The sequence below is a fragment of the Nymphalis io genome, chromosome 9 (assembly GCF_905147045.1).
Source record: "Nymphalis io chromosome 9, ilAglIoxx1.1, whole genome shotgun sequence".
In the NCBI taxonomy this organism is placed as follows: Eukaryota; Metazoa; Arthropoda; class Insecta; order Lepidoptera; family Nymphalidae; genus Nymphalis; species Nymphalis io.
Genome location: NC_065896.1, coordinates 2,724,779 through 2,748,924, shown reverse-complemented (window position 1 = coordinate 2,748,924; position 24,146 = coordinate 2,724,779). Strand labels below are relative to the sequence as shown.

The 24,146-nt window shown below is 29.7% G+C and overlaps 6 protein-coding genes across 6 annotated transcripts; 3 read left to right on the top strand and 3 right to left on the bottom strand.

Annotated features, from left to right (window-relative positions):
- Nucleotides 1-539: 539 nt before the first annotated feature.
- LOC126770748 (INO80 complex subunit C) lies at nt 540-1,126 on the bottom strand. Its single transcript, XM_050490283.1, has 2 exons — nt 862-1,126; nt 540-796 (listed from the first exon to the last, which is right to left on the bottom strand). The coding sequence occupies exons 1-2, from the start codon at nt 1,007-1,009 to the stop codon at nt 597-599; spliced, it is 348 nt and encodes a 115-aa protein (XP_050346240.1). The 5' UTR covers nt 1,010-1,126; the 3' UTR covers nt 540-596.
- A 305-nt stretch (nt 1,127-1,431) lies between these two features.
- LOC126770986 (ribosome biogenesis regulatory protein homolog) lies at nt 1,432-3,749 on the top strand. The gene is made up of 5 exons (XM_050490624.1): nt 1,432-1,872; nt 1,963-2,241; nt 2,369-2,588; nt 2,761-3,023; nt 3,203-3,749. The coding sequence occupies exons 1-5, from the start codon at nt 1,724-1,726 to the stop codon at nt 3,351-3,353; spliced, it is 1,062 nt and encodes a 353-aa protein (XP_050346581.1). The 5' UTR covers nt 1,432-1,723; the 3' UTR covers nt 3,354-3,749.
- Nucleotides 3,750-8,392: 4,643 nt separating this feature from the next.
- LOC126770880 (DNA fragmentation factor subunit beta) lies at nt 8,393-12,110 on the bottom strand. Its single transcript, XM_050490488.1, has 4 exons — nt 11,886-12,110; nt 11,552-11,687; nt 10,261-10,449; nt 8,393-9,033 (listed from the first exon to the last, which is right to left on the bottom strand). The coding sequence occupies exons 1-4, from the start codon at nt 11,988-11,990 to the stop codon at nt 8,393-8,395; spliced, it is 1,071 nt and encodes a 356-aa protein (XP_050346445.1). The 5' UTR covers nt 11,991-12,110.
- Nucleotides 12,111-12,755: 645 nt separating this feature from the next.
- LOC126770917 (uncharacterized) lies at nt 12,756-14,878 on the top strand. The gene is made up of 6 exons (XM_050490527.1): nt 12,756-12,834; nt 13,019-13,119; nt 13,218-13,365; nt 14,071-14,188; nt 14,528-14,614; nt 14,696-14,878. The coding sequence occupies exons 1-6, from the start codon at nt 12,756-12,758 to the stop codon at nt 14,787-14,789; spliced, it is 627 nt and encodes a 208-aa protein (XP_050346484.1). The 3' UTR covers nt 14,790-14,878.
- On the bottom strand, nt 14,868-19,954 carry LOC126770916 (protein penguin). Its single transcript, XM_050490526.1, has 8 exons — nt 19,404-19,954; nt 16,833-17,238; nt 16,583-16,710; nt 16,336-16,501; nt 15,975-16,151; nt 15,653-15,884; nt 15,321-15,517; nt 14,868-15,060 (listed from the first exon to the last, which is right to left on the bottom strand). The coding sequence occupies exons 1-8, from the start codon at nt 19,760-19,762 to the stop codon at nt 14,887-14,889; spliced, it is 1,839 nt and encodes a 612-aa protein (XP_050346483.1). The 5' UTR covers nt 19,763-19,954; the 3' UTR covers nt 14,868-14,886.
- Nucleotides 19,955-20,764: 810 nt separating this feature from the next.
- On the top strand, nt 20,765-23,785 carry LOC126770919 (DNA excision repair protein ERCC-6-like). The gene has a single exon (XM_050490529.1). The coding sequence runs from the start codon at nt 20,843-20,845 to the stop codon at nt 23,762-23,764; it is 2,922 nt and encodes a 973-aa protein (XP_050346486.1). The 5' UTR covers nt 20,765-20,842; the 3' UTR covers nt 23,765-23,785.
- The last annotated feature ends 361 nt before the right edge of the window (nt 23,786-24,146 follow it).

The window sequence follows — 24,146 nt, the reverse complement described above, 5'->3', positions numbered from 1 at the left end:
ACATTAGTGTTTTCTTAACAATACCATTGTTATATTTTCTATATGATTAAATTATATTAAAATATAAGACCGAATAAAATTACACTACCACAATAATCATTTTTTAAATAAATATTTAATATTTCATCTTTAACAGATAATTAATTTTTGTAAATGAGAATATACATGTTTAAAGTATCAGCCTGTTAATGACTCAGAGCAGGGCTAGAGCCAACTCTTCTTTCTTGAAAAGTTTGACATTGTTTAGCGAAGGCGATGGTTTGTGGTTGTCACTAGGTGGTGTTTATTAAAGTTATTATTACTTAACAAATTATATATTTATGTTTAAAAAAAACGCCTTTTTCTGATATATGTATATACTTGCATTTAATATTGTATCTACTTATTGTATAGGCGAAGATAGTAGACAAGTGTGTAATTCCAATTAATCAGGTAAAACTGTAGCTAAATTATTAAACTGTATTGATGGAAATATCAATTTATATACATGTTGGCCTGACTGCTGATGCACCAATTATTATACATTATTTGAAACACACTTTAAATTTAAGAGTATTTTTATTTAGATAATGCATAAATGGGTGTATTAGATAAAATTAACCAACAATTGTATTAGCTCCTCTCAGTTGTAGGTATCCAGCAGTGATGTCCATTGGTAAGCTTCTTACAGTCGCAAACTCTTCTGCGTTACTGTAGTACAGTTTTGAGTGACGGTCTATATAAGGTGCTGGCAAGCCAGAGATATCCGAGTACTTCTTAGTTGGCTTAAACGTAGGTGGTGCATTAATTGAAAAATCTGCAAGAGGTAACATTTACATATAAACGTTATTTTTTTACACTCTTATTTTACTAAGAACTTACATAAAACAGCATCATTAGGCCATGGTAGTGTTCTTTCAGTAGTTAATATTTGTTTAAGCGATCTCCACATACGTTTCTTACAACCACTTTTAACAATAAATTTATTTTCTATTTTAAAACAGTGACTCCTTTCTGATTCGCCGGTCATATTAGCAATAATTTTTATTTAAAATTCGTGTTATGGGTTGAATTTTTATCTTTGAAGACTTGTTTACAAATTTAGGCATGACATTGACAATCGATACTGCTTAAATGACATGGTATGATGGTACCTACAAATTGAATGAAGGTTGGATCATTAATTTATTTTTGTCTTGTATGTATTTGAGTTCTAGTTACGGTTCTAAAGACATGATATATAAAAATATTTAAAAGACAGTAGTATAATTTTTGCACGAAAGTAAAAAAAAAATCTTTTTTAGCGCTTCATTCTGTTTTTATTTAAATAAGTGCATATTTAATCAGTTTTCGCATTAGATAAGTCATAATTTCAATATACCAATCTTGTCACATTAATCTATAGTTGACACTTGACAGATCACAGACTAAGCGCAAATGGAACGACGTATGTCATTAAATTGACGTTTTTGAAAACATTTCAACGTGATTTAAAGGTTATTTTAAAATGTTGTGCGTAAAAATATGTTAAAAATATCAAGAATTTTATATATAGTAAACATGAAATAAAGTTAATTACCAGGAAAATTAAGATAAAAGTTTTTCTTTGCGCCCATTAAAAAGAAATTCTACAACGTAACATAGGCCATAACACGTGTTGGTACATTTAGAAATAAAACGTGAATTTTTTGGCCAGAAAGTGGTGATATTTGTGTACAAAGATAAACATATAAAATAATTTAAAATGGATATTGTGAATGAAATCTTGGAAAAAGAACAAAAGAAGGCGGAAAAGTATAAACCTATCACAGTCGAGAAGCATTTAGAGTTAGAATTAGATGTCGGAACTTTGTTAGCTTTTGACACAAACGATCTCGATACTAAATCATTAAAGTGAGTAATATATTTGAGTTCAAATAACATTTACATGAATATTTAATTATTGTATACATAATATTAATCAATTTGTTATTATATTTTTAGATCTGACAGTCTAAGGGATGCATATTTACAATCTTTGACTCGTGACAATACACAGTTGCTTCTCAATAAAATATGGGAATTGCCAACAGAGAGAATTGATGAAGCAATAGTAGTTAAGTTACCACAACCTACAACCATTCTCCCACGTTCAAAACCAGTCCCAAAACCAAAACCTTTAACTAAGTGGCAAGAGTTTGCTAAGGCAAAGGGAATTACAAAGCAAAAGAAAGACAAACTGAAGTGGGATGAACAGTTACAGAAATGGGTGCCACTCTATGGGTAAGATTTTTATAATACTTATGTATATATAATAATTAATGTATAATACAGATTACACTATTTTCTTCCAATTATAAGAGTTGCATAATTTATAGTATAATTAATATGTATGATATGTTTGGTATAGTTTCAGAAAGGCAGCTGCTGAAAAAGAGAAAGAATGGCTTATAGAAGTTCCTCAGCATGTGGATCCAATGACTGATATGTATGAAAAGAAAGCAAGTGAAAAATCAGAGAAAGTTGCTAAAAATGAGTTGCAAAGGCTTAAAAATATAGCTAGGTCTAGGAAAGTCAATATTCCTAGGGTTGGGTTGCCTGTCACCTCTGATAAAGCCAATGCTACACAGGTAAAAAAAATATTTTTGTTAACACCAATTACAAATTTAACTTAGTATTTCATTTTGTATTTGACTAGATTTGGCAATGACATAATTTTAACATTCAATTCAATAAATCTATTTTACTTGTCTAAATTATCTTTTTTAAACTATATGGATGTTTAAATGTGTTATTTTGCAGCTATCAACTGCAGCAGTTGTGGCAAAGGCTTCTACTGCATCACTTGGTAAATTCCAAGATAAGTTGCCAAAAGAAAAAGAAGCGAGAGGTAAAGGTGTCCATGAACTGATCCCAGGCAAAGAAAGGAAACGCAAAGCACCAATACCAACCCCACAGGCTGAAAAAGAAAATAATCTTAACCTTATAGACAGAATTCTGAACAAGAGACCTAAGATTGACATGGATAAAGCAGTATCGAAACATATTAATAAAGAACAAATACAGTAAGTCTACACCTTTATTTAATTTGTTGTATTCTTTTAAATAAACAATGGGCTACTGAAAAACTCAAAAATTATAATTATATATTATTTTAATATTCTTAAAAATGATACTTGTTACTACATTTTATCAATATGTTAAAAATTGGAATCAGCTTTAAAGCATTTTTTTTTTAATTTAGGAGGTCAGAAGAAAAGAAAAATATGAAACCAGCTAAAGGAAAAGGCAAAGCTAAGGGTGGCAATGTTACTAACTTCTCAGCTAAAAAGCCCAAAGCTGGCAAGGGCCAAAGGAATCCTAACAAAAAGAATCCAGGTCGCAAGAGAAGATAGCTTTAAGTTAAACCAATGGGGCAATTGAAGTGGACAAAAAAAACACATAACATTTTCACATTAATGTTAATTATATACCTAGTTTTATTTATAATCTATATTTAATACATTATAAAAAACTAAAAATATTTAAAGTTTTTCATAATGTATTAAAAGTTAAGATTGGTATTATACTTAAATAATTCGATAAATACTATGTGAAAATATAATAGATATGTAAGAAGCTGGTCTACATTCACATAGAAAATCCACTTATTTCAAATACCAACAATAATAGTTGGTTGAATTCGCAAAAACACTGAAACTATTCATACTAATATAAATTTAAATATGTAAGTGTTTTTTCAATGTTTACTTTGATGTGAAATGCTCAAAATATGTATTGAATATATAATAAAGTGTTACTATATTCTTCTGTTTAATACATTTTACCCAAATAAAAAATGAGTTAAGTCAGGTTAATTAATAAGTTTTGTTTTACTTTTGAATACAATATTACTACACCATTTCTTTACTTTTGCCCTTGCACATAGTTTGACTAAAAATTAAAAATTAATAGTATTTACATCACCAATGCACCACCAACCTTGGGAACTAAGATGTTCTGTCCCTTGTGCCTGTAATTACACTCGCTCACTCACCCTTCAAACCGGAACACAACAATAACAAGAATTGCCGTATTGCGTAGAATATATGATGAGTGGGTGGTACCTACCCAGACGAGCTTGCACAAAGCTCTACCACCAGTAAATATGCATATTATGTATATCCGTATCCGATATTGAATTATCAATAGTTGCTAATACGGTATTTAGTATTAGTCATTCTAATCATGAATGTACGAAGATGCTTAATTGCTAGTCGAGTGGCAGCTTATTAGACTACAATCTCCTGGGTTCAAGTCCCAATCGGGCACAATAAAATATTATTGGTTTTTTTTCTTCAACAAAGTTGACGTAGCGGCTCCGAGTTTTGAAATGGTAGTGTTTTTACTCAAGTGCATTGAAAAGCATATATAGGCGTTATCCTGCGCCTAAAATTATAGACGAGCAAAGGATAGGTAAATTTATAAAATACTTCGTTCAAATATATACCATTTATTATGTACACATAACATGCAGATAATCCACATTTAATAACATAAAGGATGAGGTAATAATGTCAATACTGTATATAGATAACTCTACACTAACAGTCTATTCAATACGCTGAACATTATCAATTCAAAAGTCAATTTTGAGGAATACAGAACTTCTTCACAAAACTAAAATGAAATTGTGTTTTTTTTTATCTACATTTAGACCAACCATAATGTCTGCAATACACATGAAAACATTTAATTTTTCAAAATGTATACCAGAACGTATGTTATTTTAAAAACGTGTACATGTTTTGAAAATGTTCGCGTCTACATACTACACACAATCACTAAAGCTACATTGGAAGCGTCTACGTTCACAACTATGTTTTAAATGTCACTTTATTGTGATATTTACATAGGAATCAATAAAAAAAACATAAATATATATAAAAAGAAATTAGTTGTGATAGATCTTGCGTTTAATTGAGAGCCTCTATTTCAATAAAAAAGGCAAACAACGTTAAACATTTAAATACTGCTTTGACATCAAAATATTTAATTCGAAAACTTTGTTTTAAATCTTCATTCAATTGAATCAGATAACAATTAGCAGAAAATTAACAAATAATTAAATCGAACCTAAAAGTTTTAAATGATTGATGTTAAATTTATACGATTTTTGAGAAATGTTATTTTATATTCTTTAAATTTAATATAAATATCACAATAACAATGTATTCTACTTATCTAATATTGCTATTATAAAATATTTATTTAATTACATTAGATTGTCATAAAATATTTTTTTATATGTAGTACATAATTTATCGTAATAATTAGGAATATTTAAACTTAATTATTAAAATGAATATAAAACAAATTAAGTCGTTACATATTACAATTATTACATATTAATCAATTCCATAGAAACACGAAGTACAAATTCCGACTTAAAAAAAAAGATAAAATATATACGTTTCTATGGTATAAAAATATATAATTACAATTAGTTGTCTATTTAAACTTTTATAAATATTTAACGCTTCAATGATTTTATAACATTTAAGAATAAAATAGAACATTTTTTTATTATTATTATTAATTACTGATATATTGTTTATGAATTCATGTTTAGTATTTTTTTTATTGATGCAATCTTGAAATAGTACACCACAAAGTAGCTTTTCGCGTCTGTTCGTTTGTCCGCTCAATACATGGATCTTGTTGTAAGCCATCTATATATAGTCAATTTCTGGAAGATTTTAGCGAATAAAACATTAAATAATAAATAATTGAAAAAACGTTAATGTTTTATATTAATCAAGTCGTAAGTAATGGGTTTCGCTGACTAAATTATAAAAGATATCTTAAATCAATATACTATAGAATCATACATTCTAAAAAGTCCGAAATCTTGTATCTTTCTTTTAAATATAAGGAAATAGTTAAAAAATATGTACATTTTAAGAGATTTTGTAAATAAATATCGTAATTACTTTGTAAATTTGACCAGTGGTTTGGAGGATATAAGAAATTTGAAGTTGTTGTAACAAAATGTTACTTATTTAATTTTAATGTATATAACTTAATAGGTTAGAAAAGTCGGCAGACAACAATAATTAATATTCCTATGTGATACAAATAAATTTAATTTCAGTTCAATTTATTTTGTTGAATAAGCTCATCACTAATAAAGTTCGTATGGAAATAGTAAATTTTCTATGGCTATCTATAACCCTGTATACAAGTTGAGGTTGTTAATTTTATAAAGGTCGATAAATTAAAACTTGATCATCAAAATTATTTATTGTCAATGATCGAAATATAAATGCCAATTTCCCAAACGATTTGATAATTATATTGAAATGTTTCAAACAATTATCGTTTAATTAATTTAATTATTTTATGCAATTTTTTATCATCCCTTTAGTAATATTTTTAATTAATTTGGTACAAATAAAACAGCCAAGAGACGTTATTCCGTTTGTAGTAGTGTACATATATACAAACACACAGTGACTTAATTCGGAATTAAGCAGTTTGCGCTAGCTACCTAATGTGTAATTTATTGAGTTTATTATTATTTTCTTTAAAAAACGCGCAGTCACAATGAATGTAAATGCTATAATGATTAGCTGAATAAAAATGTAGCGGAATGAACATTTCTTATTTTTATCTAAAATTCAATAGAAAAAGATAAGAAATTTCAGAGAAGAAAGAAGAATTTAGATATAAATTACAATATCAGAAAGAAGTTAACATAAATGATTTATCGGATAAAAGCGCTGATGAGGATGACTACGAAATATATAGAGTAAAAAAAAAAAAATTGTTAAATTAATGATTAATAATTATAAAAAGTTTTGTATTTACTTATCTGCTGGTGCATTACTACAAACGCAAAAATGTCTTCAAGCTGATTTGGCTGTACACAGTACATTATAAAAAAAATGTTCTAAATAATTTTATCATTAACAATGTTCTGATATCACAAACAATTCATTGATTATATGTAGTTAACACAATATACAAATAATTGATTTACACAACCGTTAATAACAATATACATATAGCCTATTCCAATCGGAGTAGAAGTAAAGGTAAACAAAGCATACATGTACAAAATGCATGCGATTTTCTAATTGTTGTGCTGTATTACGCACTATACAGTTCTTGATCTTTATTTATAAAACAACACTATTCCACTTAACTACATTAATTTAACTTTCAAAGTTCCGATTACAACTTCGCGGACATTGCAAACGGCATTTTTTCGCGAATTCATAGTGAATATCATTCAAGATCTCGACCAATGATATCGGTGTCAATGTTGTTTTTTGGGTTTACTCCTCTTGTGGTTGGAATAGGCTATAGACTAATACAGATACAACAAAAAAATATATATTTATTTAATAATAATTATATTAAGTGATTATAAATACACTTATTCTAATTAACTAAGGGTAGAGGAGATCAATTAAGGAATAGAAAAATTTAGAGACTTTTTTAATAATAACATTTTTAAATAATGACTATGTTAAAAGGCTACTACGATATTTTAGTAGTAAATACATCTGACATCTTATAGATGTTATATATTTTTATTATTTTATTATAATGGTACATTCTTTTCCCACAGATAAGGGAAAAAGATTCGTAAATTATTATTTTTCTGGCTATTTTATCTTAGTACTGGCTTATGAATATGTAGGTATATATAAACACAATATATAAAGTGCTTTTTTCATATATGAAACATGATTTGTTGAGTAATTTTTTTAATCAAATAGATTTAATCGATTTTAATAAATATACATTGTATATCACGAAAATTCATACTAAGCATAAGTAGTCAAAAAATATAAAGTTTTCTGAAGAGTTACAGTAAGAAATGGCAAAATTGTTTGGTATCAACAGATATTATATTGTTGTATACGAACCATATTCTGCGGCTTAAAAGAACAACAATTCTTGCTGAGAAAACCACGTCCGAGTCGTAGTTTGGCACTTTATTATATTATTATTTTGTTATAGACTATTGGCAGATTACAACGATATTTTAAAATGAAAGCGTTAACGCCATAGTGATTTAAAAGATAGATAGAAAAAAGTTAATTCTGGTCGCACACAAATTATCAATAACTGTCCATAGAACCAATGGTCTACAGAAATTGTTAGGCGAACCCAGTAAAATCTAAACCAGAACTGACGAGCCACGTTTTTACAAGTATATAGCTCGACGGTATTTGGTCAAACATGGTACACCGTTAAATTGCAGTTTTATTTGTAAGTCCATTACTCAATTATTTTTATTATTTCAAAATGAGTGACCATGTAAAAAGGTCAGATAACAATGTGATAAGTTACTTTATAATAAAATAATTATAATTGCAAAATATAATTAAATGCAAATCTATAAGCATAGAAAAATATTTGCAAAATTCATCATCATTACCATTTAATGATATTCAATGTTATGACTAGTAAAACATTTTTTACATAACGTATATACATCGGACTGAATGTCATGTTTTCCTTTATAATGACAAACGATATGCACCAATTTTAAGTTTTCGCGCGTAAATATCTGTAAATAATATCTATCAGCTTCAATTAAACCTTCCCCAGAAATTTCTTTGCAAGACATACACTGTACTGCTGCTTGGCCTAGTCTCTCAATAGCTTTCAATATCATTGGCACGATTGATCGAGATAATTCAATTTTATGATCCAGATTCCAAGTTTGAAAAATAATACGTTCTTCCCGACTTCTGTAGGGATTTATAACGTGTTCACCGTCATACATGCATCTCTTATTATTCCATAGTCCACCGCATTCAAAAAGTCCATTTTCGTTACACATACGTGTAGTATTATCATGTCTATTGAAGTAACCTTCATTGTATTTATTGGATTCCAGAAGCTTTCGTAGATCTAATAGGAACTGATCAATTAGTTTCTTACCTCGTCCATTTTTGGAGTGTACATATAATTCCGATGATTGCAAAGCACTTTTAGTTTTATAAAAATATCCTCGCATGCGTTCTTTTACACGTTTCGACATGGACTGCTCTTTAGTTTTTTCAGAGGGCTCAAGTCCTGCAAATAACAGTTTTAATTATTTTTTAGCTTGTAGTTAGTTTCGTAGTATATTTTATACAGTGGGTTTTGCAGTTTAATAAAGCCACACATCAAGCCAAAACCTCCTCTTTTTTTGATATTGATTAAAAATGTGAACTAAAAAAGCCCACAAGGCATCAAATAAAATATTATAACTCACTTATGCTTCTTTGAATTACTATCTAAGAAATAAAGACTTTCATAATATTAAAGTTCAGATTGTGTCCCCAAAAGTTGCAACTTTGTTAACATGCCACGGCTAAAATCCAAATTTAATATAATATATATATTTTAGTAATCATTTTCAATCAAATATTAATCGAACTACTTTTAATTAAGTTAAAACCATAACTAAAAACTGAGTTACGAGCCTTAAATACAAATTATTATAAAGGAAAATCATAAACCCATATAATTATAATAATTCGAAATATAGAGACAATGTTTCAGATTAAGTCATCAAGTCAAGAAACAGACAATATGAATAATGAGTGTACAAAGTATATTTAAAATTACACTACAATAAACAATTCATTTACAAATAGTTTGATCAATTATATTATCTTATTAAATGGCTTGCGTAATCTTCCATTCGTCACAGATGTACTAAACCACCATGCTTTAAAGCTTACATACAAAATTTATTGTTTAAACTTCAAGACATTTTAAATTATACCTAAATATAATAAACATATTATATTAATTTATTAATCCAGTATATTAATAAGTACGAGATGGCCCAGTGGTAAGAACGCGCGAATCTTAACCAAAGATTGTGGGTTCAAACCCGGTCAAGCACCACTAAATTGTGCTTAATTTGTGATTATAATTCATCTCATGCTTTACGGTGAAGGAAAACATTGTAAGGAAACCTGCATGTGTATAATTTCACTGAAATTCTGCCACATGTGTATTCCACCAACCCGCATTGGAGCAGCGTGGTGGAATAAGCTCCAAACCTTCTCCTCAAAAAGAGGTGAGGAGGCCTTTAGCCCAGTAGTGGGACATTCACAGGCTGTTAGGGTTAGGGTAATAAGTACATCAGCTTTATACTGATTGTTATTTCCAACATTTAATAGTCGGGATCAAATTAATTTATTATTGAATTAGTAAAAAAATTATTTTAATATAAAAAGACCACATGTTAAAATAGGTTAACATAATTTTTCTAATAAAAAAATTTTTCTAATAAAAGAATTATAATACCTTCAAACCAAGCAGGATCTTGGGTGCGCTCACTAAGCATAGTTTTTGCATCATTAGCTGCTGCTATATACTTCTGGAATACTTGAAATTTTTCTTTGAAGTTAGTACTGAGGAAATCTTTAGCAGCTAATCCAGTATCTATATAATCCTTTTTGCTGGAGCGAATCATATTGTAGTAGTAGTCAAAATCTAAAATAAATATAGAATAAACCACTATAAGGAAATATATAAATAGGAAATATTAAAAATATCAATTAAATTATATATGTTATTCAGTATTTTAGTCCAGTTACACTTTCTAAAGCAAAGTATTAAGTATAATTCGACGAGCCTGTTGGCGTGGTTGGTAAATACTTGCCTTTCACGCCAAAGATTGTGGGTTTGATTCCCACACAGGACAGACATTTGTGTGCATGAATTTATCTGTTTGTCCGGAGTCTGGGTGTAATTATCTATATAAGTATATATTTACAAAAGAAAAGTAGTATATGTAGTATATCAGTTGTCTGGTTTCCATAGCACAAGCTTTGTACAAGCTTAATTTGGGATCAGATGGCCGTGTGTGAAAAATGTCCCAGGATATTATATATTAATTAAAATGTATTCATTATCATCATAAGTAACGCTACTTAAAAAAAATTATATCCTAATGATATTGATTATAACAAATATTTAATACTTATACTATATTATGCCTGTGCTTTAAGAACTGTAAAACTTGTTTTCTTTTAAGTAAGCCTAAATCCTCTGTTGTATATGACAGTTGAATAGAATTATTAATTTCTTTTTAAATATTTTTAATATAAATAACATTAGTATATATAATAATGTCCTCCAGACCGATTTCGGCCACGACGGCCAATCTCAAGAGAGAATAGCTAACTACGCAGGAGATATTATAGTGCACAAGTGTATGCGCAAACACAGGTGCACTCTCTTTTCCCTAACTCTCATAATCCGATGGGAAGTCAATCCGACATGACCGGAAAGAGTTCAGGCGCAGGACCAATGGCTTTACGTGCTTTCCGAGGCACGGGAGTGTACACACTTCCAACTTCCAGACTCCGGGCTGCTACTGAAAATTTTTCAGATAGAAAAACCCAATAACTTTTTATTGGCCCGACCTGGGGATTGAACCCAGGACCTCCGGGTCTGCGGCCTTATATCAAGCCACTAGACCAACGAGGCACTCATTATTATATATATATAATATAGATACTAATTATATATAATATACTAATGTTATTATAATTATGTTAACATTCCAATCATTGTTTAGTTTTAAACATACCAGTTACCATTTTTTCTTTTTCCTGTAATAAGATAAATAGGGTCTGTGGTGGCAAAGTTTTTAGATAATCGTCATCATCTACATGAGTCCCGTCCTCGGCTACATAGAGACGGCATTCTGCGCAGCTGACATTGAACTAAAAACCGACAACGTGATTTAGGTCACGGCTAACAAATTAGGTCAAGGGAATCTGGCCTTGACATATTTATTATAATTACCGTTTTAAAAGATCAATGCTATTTTATGGCTCAAACGAAACAAATTTTATATTAAAATTGAACTAAATCGGGTTTATTATGTCCTTGTTATCGTATTTCCACTAAATTCAACTTACTCCTAACTTTTTGCGCGATTTTTCAATTAATTCTTCCAGATTTTCAGCTGCTACCCCAATTTTTTTAACCCGTTTCACATCTGTAACTTTATATCCTTTTTTCATAGTTCAATATTTTCACGAAACTTTTAAATAAAATATTAGCACAATAATAAAAACAAAGAAAAACGCGTAGCGTCAACGTAAAGTCAACTAGTACCTATAGGTACCTTTCGATCTGATAAGAACTTCCGGTCTGCTGTCAATTTTTGCGCGATTTGATTGTGACAATTACCGTCTGACATTTCTATAAATATTGTAGACCCTAAAACATACTTCAAACGTATTGACTATCTAATCAAATGCTGTGTTTACACGAACTGTATAATATTATTTCATGTACAATGAAATTAATCCAAACTCTGAAATAATATAAAATTGAAAGAGTACAATAATATTAAAGTCATACGTTCGTTCGTTTCGAATCCTTAAGCGCCTATAGCAAAGTATATATTAATAACGACTATTTTTAACAAAAAATAAAGTCTTTTAATTCCATTACAACAGATAAATACACAACAATTCATAAACAGTTAATTATAGAAAAAACGTTACCCCATTTCGATTTTATTGTCTGTTTTAATATAATTCAAGTATCGGTAATAATCTGTAATTGAATTTTGTGAATCTATAATCAAATGACATAAGTCAAAATGTTGTTTATTTATTTTTAAAGGTTATAGCGATTATACTTTTACGTTTTTTTTTAAGGCGTAAGAATAATAGCTAAAACTGAGAACTTGTTTATAATTTATAACAACTATTCGTTATAATTAACTGTACTGCATTTTCAAGTTTGCTGAAATAAAACTTAAATTTTAAAAAATTACAATGGTATTAAAACGGGGAGCATTAATTGTCATTGAAGGCGTTGATAGAACCGGTAAAACTACACAGTGTAAAAAATTAGGTAATTGTACTAAATAATTATTAGAACAAAATCATGAATCATATAATTAATGTCAACAATTTAATAATTTCATTTTAAAATGTATGAAAAAAGTTACAAATAACCTCACTTGTACTTTATATTTTATTTTTGAAAATAAGTGTATTAACGAAAAATAATGGTCTAAATATGATTTCCGTTTTAGTTGAATGTCTGAGAAACAAAAAAATACTAGCAGAATACACAAACTTTCCTGATCGGTCCACTGAAATCGGAAAAGTTATTAACAGTTACTTGAAATCAAAGGTATGTATATTAGATTACATTTTTAAGTATCCATTTGAATATGTAAATAATTTAATTATACTGATCAATGTTATTATTATTCTTCATATTCTTTACAGAATGAGTTATCAGATGAAACAATTCATCTTTTATTTTCTGCAAACCGATGGGAAAAAGCAAATAACATTATAAAGATGTTAGAGGGTGGTACCACTTTAATTGTTGACAGATATTGTTATTCGGGTGTTGCATTCTCTGCTGCTAAAGGTAAGATGTTTATTGAAATTTGGACATATTGTGGGTTTGCAACTTTTATATATATATATAACATTTATATATGTATGTAGATATCTGTCCTAACAATTAAATATATTTTAATTTAACAATTAATTTATAGTTACATTTTTAAGATTTTATGTATCCTTAGAATTAAAATGTTATAAATTACCTAAACTAAACTTTTGTAGTCCCTATGTTTATTTATTGAGTACAACTATGTAACATTCATTTTATTTTTTAATTTCTGTCTAGTTATTTTATGTGCTTGCCTATAATTGAAGGAGCACACATATTTTAAAACATTATTCCATAATGTAATGTACTTGTAAGTGTATATCCTTTGTTGGAGATCCTTATTAAATACATGATTGCTAATACTTTTCCTCATGTTTACTCTGATAGACACAAACTCTCCAGTGCAAGTTAGTAGATACATATATGGTAGAATATAATCTTTTCTACATTACGTTTTACTTCACAGTTTGCTAAAATATTAATTATTATAACAATCTAATTATTATTATCTATATCATGCCAAATTGTTATGTTCATCCGCAATATCATGTCAGTTTTCTTTTACACTGCACTCATAATTTGCATTTACTCAAGTCAATTATGTGTAAACATGTTATGTTGTTGTACAATAGAATAGAATCATTATTTAAATATCTTAAATGTTCTTATTTTTTTTAGACTTGGATGTAAATTGGTGCAAAGTTCCCGATTCAGGGTTACCAAAACCAGACCATGTATTTTTCCTTAACATGTCATTAGAGAATATTCAGCAAAGAAATGGCTTTGGAAATGAGAGGTATGGATAATGTTAAATATCTTGAAATATCAAGTTATGCACTAATGACTTTAAATCATTAGCATCTGTGTAGTATTTAATATTATTATATTAAAATTAAAACAAGGCAAACCATTATTAATTTTGCCATTATGAAAATTTGAACTAAATTATTCACTTTAATAGACAATTATGATTCATGATTAGTAAAAGTAAAACTAATCATAACAATAATATATATTTTTTAAATGTTTTAATATTATTTTTTTACATTAATATTTTAAAATCCTATGTCTATTGGTACTATTCAGTACAATTAATTATAATAAAAATTTAACATGATTTGAATTGATATTTTAGGTATGAAGTATTAGATTTCCAAAAGAAAGTAAAGAACATGTATATGCAACTAAAAGAAGAAAATTGGGAGGTTTTGGATGCAAGCAGGTAACCATTTATTTTATTATTAAACATTTTTACAAATCTTTAAATGTGACTTACTTCTTGCATCCAATTGTACTATTTCAGGTCCATGGAAATTATTCAAGAGGAACTATTTCAGAAGACATTATCCATTATTGATAGTGTAGGTGATAAACCAATTGGGAAAATATGGTTATAATTAAACTAAGGGTTAATTAAATAATGTAATGTTGTAATTAAATGTGATAATAAAATCGAATTCAGTAATAAATATAAGTGATTTTTAGAAAAGTTTATTATTTCTTAATACACTGCAAAAGGAGTTTTGCACCTTCTGAAGATTGCTGTTTCAAAATATTGGTATGATTTTCAATCTTCTTAATAAGTTTCTTGGCAACATTTTCTTTATTATTTTCAATTAATTTTAATAGGAAGAAACATCCTCGGTTTGTAGGTAGCCAAGCTTTTAACTAAAAAAGAAAGGATTATTATAAAAAATACTAGTGCACATCAAGCTTTTAGAATAGTGGCATATATTATTTTGATATGTAACTTTTAGACTTTAATGTTCTAAAGAAAATTAAATCTTTTACTAACCAAAGTAAACTATACTTTCAGAAATTGAGAACAGATGTCAATCCCAGATTTTCTTCATTATATGGTTATTAAATAAATTTATGAATAGGTATAATAAATAAAACTAAATTCATACAAAAAATATTATACATACTGATTCATCTTCAATATTTTCACAAATGGCATCTCCCAATGTGTCTGAAGCAGTCTTATCCAATATTGCTAGTTTTTTCAGACACATGTGAATCCCTGCGTCTTCTATTGCCAAAACATCTTTATCATTTGCTTTTACTACCCAGTCTGACCGACAAATAACTTTAGCAAGTGATTCTAATATTGTTTTTGATGTCTCTGAAATATAAACACAAATGTTTAATTACAACTTATTTGTTTAAAAACTGAAATGATTAAGTATTAAGATTTTTTTTTAATGAGCTTGGCAGTGAATTTGTTAATAATAAAATTATAACAATAATAGGAGCATACCAATAGACAACACAGCTACTACTAACAAAAATGCAGATTTTGTACTGAGCCAGAAATCAGGATCTGATTCAATATCACTCTTCAGTGCTGGAAGTATTGCCTCTCTCAGTTCAGAAACACGTATATCTGCATCTTTTTTTGATGTACCACTTTTAATTCCTTCATCTAAAATTTTTATTAAGCTTGGATGGAAGGCAGCTGGATCTTTTGGCTTGACAAGCCAATGTAATGTCTATGTCATAGAAATACAAATTAATTTATTTTATTACAAAAAAGAATTATTAAAATATTTTTCTGGTTTTAATATAATTTATACACATACCATATTTCCCCAATGATCTTTGGCTATGTCTTTAAGATTGTTAGCAAGGGTGGAAACAATCACTTTTTTTACCAAAACTGTGTCATCAACTGAATCAAAAATTGCTAACAACAGCCTGTAGCCCGTTTTATGTTTGCTTAATGGTACCACATGCTCCTTGACTACTTTTAATATTGTCTGCAAATGATAAGTAATTTTGTAAAAATTATACACATTAATTGTCAGAAGAAAGAATTATTTCACTTAATATATTATATTACAGCTTTTGAGATTGGTTATTTGATTCTTACAAAACTGTTTATCATGCATAGAATGCATCACATTATATATTTATTCATCAGATTTACTATATATTCCACACCTTTTTATCTTTATTGGTGCCTTGCCACACACACATACTCGCTGCATTGACACCAGGCAACGAATTGCTTAGTGGCACTATAAGTGAACTCAATGTTGAAATCATCTCCACCCTGTCCTCTGAACTACATTCTTTCATATAATCATACAATACTGAATGAAGTAACCTTAAAAAGAAAAAAACAGTGTAGTATTTTGTAACAATTTAAATAAGCTGTTTATAGTCCAATTTTGTTTATTGTACTTACTCACTATCATGTAAATTTTTATCTAAAATTTTTTGAACATTAGCTTTGCAAGACTGCAAAATTGCTGATTTCATTTCAGGGCTGTCTTTATAAGCATCACTTAAGGTCTTAACCTTTTCATCTTTTGACTGAAATGTAGAAAGAAATAATAATTTATAAAGTTATTAAAATATAATGTTTATTATATACATTTGCAATAAAATTTTAAATTATTTACAAATATTAAAATTATTACATAATAATATCATACATTTTTATACATATCTCCATAAAACTCCTGTTGCATGTGTATCTTCTCTTTTTTAGTGGCAAAGTCTCCATATGCATAGTCTAGGACTGGTGCACTAATTGTATGAGATGCTAATGAAACAATGTGACCAAACAACTTCTTAATAACTTCATGGCGTATATAATCTGTGCCATATTTTAGAATACGTTTAACTGAGTGATGTGCATATTTAGACTGCATCATGGGAACCATCAGATCCAAAAGTTCTTCAGTTATATCATTTCTTATATCTTCTGGACTATGTTTAAGCAAGACTTGAATTACTCTACTTAAATCATGAGTAAGAGCTATTGCTTTGTACTGCCCTTTGATTAAAGAATGTAATTCCTTACAGGCTTGCATTCGGAATTCAGGTTTTACTACTTTCCTAAAAAAAACCAAAATGATGTTTAAATTTAAACAATTTTTTTAAAATTATTCAATTGCACAAAACTTTGTGTAATCTTATGTATTTTATAACAGAAAAAACATATTTAGGATTGGTAGAAATATACATACATACAAATGATACAAACAATAGGGCCACAAGTATGAAATATACAGTACAGTAACAGCTTGTGAATGTTTCACAGCTGGGCTAAGGCCTCCTCTCCTTTTTTGTGGAGAAGGTTATTACACCACTCTGCTCCAGTACGGGTTGGCGGAATAAGCATGTGGCATAATTTCAATTAAAATAGACATATGCAGGTTTCCTCACAATGTTTTCTATACTGTCAGAATTAGACGAATTATAAACACTAATTAAGCACATGAAAATTCAGTGGTGCTTGTCTGGGTTTGAGCCCACAATCATCGGTTAAGATTCACGCGTTCTGACCACTGGACCATCTCGGCTTTGATGAAATATACTACACTGGCCTCCAAAAAAATCGACCCACCTACATTTTTTGTAAAAAAGCTATCGTATGGTTTTAAGCTACCACATATTTATATTTTTAAGATTGATAATGAAAAAATGCAATTGTAGGATTGTACAAAAACAGAAATAGTGCGCAAAAAATAGGTTTTTAAGTAAATATGTGACAAAACACGAAAACACAAAATTTTACGCAATTTTATTTTTTTGTGTACAAAACGATTATGCCGTTTGTTTTTAAATTTGGGTGCCTAAATCTTACTTTAATAGGGAGTGTTTCCTTCTCTTGACCTAATCACTGCCTGCATACGCCTATTAAGCGACCTGATTAGCTTTTTAATGTCTTCCTGTGGGGTCCGTTGCCATTCTTCAGTTAGGGCAGCTTCCAGTTGATTCAGGGTTTCTGGAATTGGATTTCGTGCTCGAACCGTACGTTTTAGCTGGTCCCAGAGGTGCTCTATCGGGTATAAGTCCGGACTATAGGCTGGCCACTGCATAACTGGAATTTCGACTTCCCTGAGATAGTCTTTAACAATTCTAGCGACGTGAGGTCGTGCGTTGTCGTGCATAAGTTGGAAATTATCCCCAATATATCCAGCGTAAGGCATCACATGAGGCTCCAGAATGTCCGTTATGTAAGTTTCAGCATTAACAGCACGATTACGGAAAAAAACCAGCTCCGTGCGTCCCGTCAAAGAAATACCTCCCCAAAACATTGTAGAGCCTCCACTAAATCGGACTGTTTCTCGAATGCAACACTGAGAGTAGCGTTCTCCTGGCCTTCGCATGACGTTACGTCGTCCATCAGAGCCTACTAGAGACATTCGGCTTTCATCTCTGAACAATACTGTCTCCCATTGGTCCAGTGTCCAATCGACGTGCTGCCTAGCAAATTGTAGTCTTGCTTGTCGATGGGATGCTGTGAGTTTTGGTCCTGTTGCTGGCTTGTGAGGGGTTAAGTTTTGCTCTCGAAGTCTTTTTCTTACAGTATTTTCACTCACAGACACTCCACGACTTTCTCGGAGTCTGCCTTGAACGTCAACAGCCGAAAGATGTCGGTTTCTTAAAGACGTCAAACCAATAAAACGGTCATCGGTCGGGTTCGTGACATGCCCCCTGCCAGATCCTGGTCTCCGGCGATACTCCCCAGTCTCCAAGTAGCGTTTGTAGACTCTTCGCACCGCTGAACGACTTAATTTTAGTGTTCTAGCCACATTTCGCTGACTTAACCCCTCATGAATAAGAGCTACGACTTGAGCAGCTTCTGCTTCAGTAGTATCCATTTTTTATGTTTAAACTTATTAAAATTATTGTTTCAACAAAGTTTCATACACTTAATCAATAATAAATATCGAACCGAGATCTCCGCGTTAAGAACTGGAAATAAACTAACCATGCAATTTGTGCACAAAGTAACGTTTTCTTATCAATACTTTAAAAATATTCCAAATATCCTCAATAACACTTACAACTCCTCCAAATCAATATCAAGTGGGTAATAAAATGTTAAATGTAAGTCCCATAAGTAAAACAATCCACCTAGGTCGTCGCATAGTTAAGATAACAACTTTGTAAGTAAAAAAATACGGGTGGGTCGATTTTTTTGGCGGCCAGTGTACTACATATTTTATAAAACAACTGAAATGGGGCAATAAATATTACAAAAAATATTTTACCTTTGAATTTGAGCCGCTAAAAGTTTTGCTTTGTGAGATATTTCAAATATTTCTGCAGTAGCCTTTGCCTTGCGTCGCTCTGTTCTAAGATTCTTTTTTTCTTTTTTCATTTCTGACCATTTAGGTTTTTCAGTATTACCTTGAGTTTGTACTGGTTTATTTTTAGAATCATTGCCTTTTGTAAAAGGTTTGTTGAATTTTTTGAAGCCCTTAGTGCCTGCCTTATCGAAACTAATTTTTTTATCCTTAAACTTATTGTCCCCATTTTTTTTGTTTTCACTCTTAGGACCACTAAAAAGTATTTTCTTCTTGGGTGGAGAACCATCGTCATCTGTATTTTTCCTTTTAATTTTCTGCATTTTCGCGTTAATGTATTAAGCACGTTAGGTTATAAGTGATTTTATGTGCGTTAAATGTTTAGAAAAACTTTTATCTATATTATTTACCCTACTTCTTATATGATAAGATATTAAGAATTTTAAGCAATGAAAATATAATTTTTGGTTTTTGGAAAAAGCACGTGTCTCAATGTCTGTCGGTGTCACATTCGGTTGACATGACAGTTGACACTCAAAAACAACAATAATTTTAAATTTTTTTAAAAATATTTTTCTGTTTTAAGAAGCACAGGTATTAACAGTATCCAGACTTATAATTTTTGAAAGACACGATATTGCAAGCTATTATTGGCTCACAGTGTTATTAAACTTGTAAAAGAGTTGGTTAAGTTTTATTAATGGCCTTTTTTTAAATAAATGTTACTTTAATACCGACATCGTTTTCACAAAGAAAAGCAATATTATGACATTTAATTCCAAGTGAATTGGAACACGTAAAGAAAATAATAAATTAACAGATAAATTAGTAGTATATTATCTCCTTCGACCATATTAAGGTAAGGTAACATAAGGTGTGGCACAACTGGCTCGACAAACAGTACCACGCTAAATATTTTATCTACCTGGACTTATTTAGTCCAGATATATCCACATTTGTGTGTTGAGAGATACACTAACGTCTGAGTGACATGGAGAGCCGCGAAGCGAATGCGTTATATGTACATAACGAGCCAAGTTAAATCGTATATATTTTTATATACTTCATTGTACACCACAAAGAAAAATAAGTCACAAAACATGGATACAACCTAAATAAGAGTATATATATGATTTATATTAATCAATTTTTTTGATAAATTTTATTTTAACAAATATATAAATTACATGTTATTTTATTTCCTAGGATCGGGCTTGCAACAAAGATGGTAACTCAGTCTCGTAAGTTATACTTATAGTAGTTATAGGTAATGTCAGTCGATTGTCATCAAATTGAATTTTAATCAAACAGTAATTGAGTAAAGTTATTTGTCAATTTAATAATTACAAAAAATTCGTTGTTAATGTAATAAATTAATGATAATTTAAAAGTAATTATTCAAAATGGTTGATTTAATAATAAATAAATATTTAGAAACACAACTGGCGCTCGCAAAAAAAAAACACAAATCAAAACATGAAATACATGATTCGATATCTCTAAAAAGCAAAAAAGTTGCAGAACTGATTTCAAAAAAGCAAAAGAGTTCCCAAGGCAATGAAGATGATTGTGACCAATTGGAACAAAAGTTATGTCTACAGGCAAGTACATCGGTGGCTAAACATTCCGATGAAGACAGTGAATATGTACCATCTTGTGAAGAAGATGAAGATGTACATACTTTCAGTACAGCTTCTAGTTCTCGCACTAAGCAAAATATTAAAAAAATTATAGATGATGGTGATTCAACTTTTTACAACGAACGAATAGTCAAATGGCGAAATAGTATTAAATCATCCATTGCAGGAAAATATGATGGAGTCTATATTTCTGCCGATATACAATATATTTTAGATGGAAATAAAGATTATGACATAACCCATGAACTGCAAAATGGTCTCTGTGTCCCAAACTACATTTGGAAGCAACTGTATAAATATCAAAGAATCGGAGTTAAATGGCTATGGGAGTTACATCAGATTCAGTCTGGAGGATTGCTTGGGGATGAGATGGGTTTAGGTAAAACTGTTCAGATCATTGCTTTTATTGCTGGATTATCTAAAACAGAGAGTGGCTTCTGGGGAGGACTTGGTCCTTCAATCATTGTGGCACCAGCTACTGTTATTTATCAGTGGGTATCTCATTTTCATTACTGGTTTCCACATCTTAGAATAGCTGTACTACACCATTCTGGTTCCCACAGTGGAAATCACAATAAACTTATAAGAGAAATTCATTCTTCACATGGTATATTATTGGTAACATATGCAGGAGTGGTTAGATATATAAAAGATTTATTGATGAAAAAATGGCATTACATTATTTTGGATGAAGGACATAAAATTAGAAATCCTGACACTCAAGTAAGTAAACTAGTTAAAAAATTTGATACACCTCATAAGTTGTTAATTACTGGATCACCCATGCAAAATAGTTTGCAAGAATTATGGTCTCTTTTTGATTTTATGACACCAGGGCTTCTGGGAACTTATACTGCATTTATGGATCACTTTGCTGTTCCTATAACACAAGGAGGATATGCAAATGCTACAGAATACCAAGAAGCAACAGCTTTGGAAATTGCTAAAGCTCTTAAGGCACTGATTACACCCTATATGTTAAGAAGAACAAAGGCTGAAGTACAGGAACATATTCATTTACCTGAGAAGAATGAACAAGTTCTTTTCTGTGCTCTTACAAAAGAGCAGAAAGATTTGTATATGGGCTATCTCATGACTAGTACGGTGAGAAGCATTCTTGATAAAGACTCAAAATATGGAGATCCATTAAGAGCTAGAGTTTTAGTTGCATTGTCAACACTGAGGAAGATATGTAATCATCCTGACCTATATCTTTATGAAGCACATGAAGAAAATGAAGAAATAGATCAAGAAACATTTGGTCTCTGGAAAAGATCTGGTAAAATGTCTGTTGTGCACTCTCTGTTGAAAATTTGGTTGAAACAGGGGCACAGGACATTAATTTTTTCACAATCTAGAGCAATGCTTTGCTTATTAGAGCAGCATTTACAGAATCATGATTTCAAATATTTAAAAATGGATGGCAGTGTTAGTGTAAGTCAGAGGCAAAGTTTAATTCAAACCTTTAATGAGAATGCAGAGTTTTTAGTTTTTCTTGCTACTACAAGAGTTGGTGGCCTCGGGGTAAATTTGACTGGTGCTGATAGAGTTATTATTTATGATCCAGACTGGAATCCAGCTACTGATAATCAAGCAAAAGAAAGAGCTTGGAGAATTGGTCAACAAAGAAATGTTACTGTCTATAGGTTGCTATCTGCTGGCACTATTGAAGAAAAAATATATCAAAGACAGATCTTTAAAAATTTTCTTAGTAATAAGATTTTAATAGATCCTAACCAAAAAAATGTTTTAACAACAAGTACATTGCAAGGCTTGTTTACGCTTGAAGATCTGAATTGTGAAGGAGATACAGAAACTGCATCACTTTTTAAACATACAAAAGTCAGTTTATCAGATAAATTATCTGATAAAGGGAAAAGTAATGTTTACAAAAGCTTATCATTTTCTAAACGAAAATTAGAAGCAATGAGAAGGAAAGCCAAAGAAATAAGTAAGAAAATAAAAAGAGATTTAGATATAACATCAGCAGGGCAAGAAGATCCTCGTGAAAAATATAAGAAAAAACGAGAATCACTTCTTAATCCACCAAAGGTTGAATTACCAGAAATTAATATTGTTGATGATAAAGTTACTGACACTCCATTTGAAAATGTTCTTTCTGAATTAGATATAGTAAACAAACATACAAAAAAAGATTATGAAGAAAATTTGCTTAAAGAAGTTTTAAATAATCAAGATAAAGATGAAGAAAAAGAATTTGAAGAAATGTTGAATAATAAAGATGAAGAAAAGGAACTTAAAGAAGTTTTGAATAATCAAGATAAAATTGAAGTAATGAAGTTAACAATTGAATCTCAAAATATTGAAGAATCAGTTATTGCAAGTGCAAGTGAACAGACTTTAGAATGTGTTAAGAATAACAACAGCAAAATAAACAAATATAACTCTAGAAAAAGAAGTCACTCATCATCAGATTGTGAAATCGAAAATTTGGTAAAAGTAAAAAGAGTTAAAATCAAAAAACAAAAAAAATACAAGGATAAAAAATGTAGTGATGATGATTATGTTTTAAGTAAACTTTTTGCTAAATCAACTGTTAAAAATGCTTTACATCATGATGTAGTTGTGGGATTAGCTGAGAAAGAAAAACGACACAAAATCCAAGCAGAGGCAATCAAAACAGCCAAAAAAGCTGTAAGAGCTATAAAATTTTCTACAAAATAAACAATGGTTTATATAATATTATACAGAGGTTTTAATTATACTACCTATATTTAAAAGTTAATTCAATAAGGACGTTTCCCTTATTCAACGCTAGCGAGCTTCGCACGAGTTCAATTTTATATATATATATGCTGCAAGGCGACAAACCTGGACAAGCCTTTAAAAAAAAAATTAAATGTTTTTTTAAAGCACTTCTCATTTTCTTTATTATTAAATTGAACTCGTGAATATATATATACACATATATATCATCTGGGATACTCATGGAACTAGGTTTAGGTCATGGGCTGCAGTACTATAATATCTTATAAAGTATTCATTCGATGGATATAATGTAAAAGACAATTTTAATTTATAGTAATCTGAATACGGATTAATAATT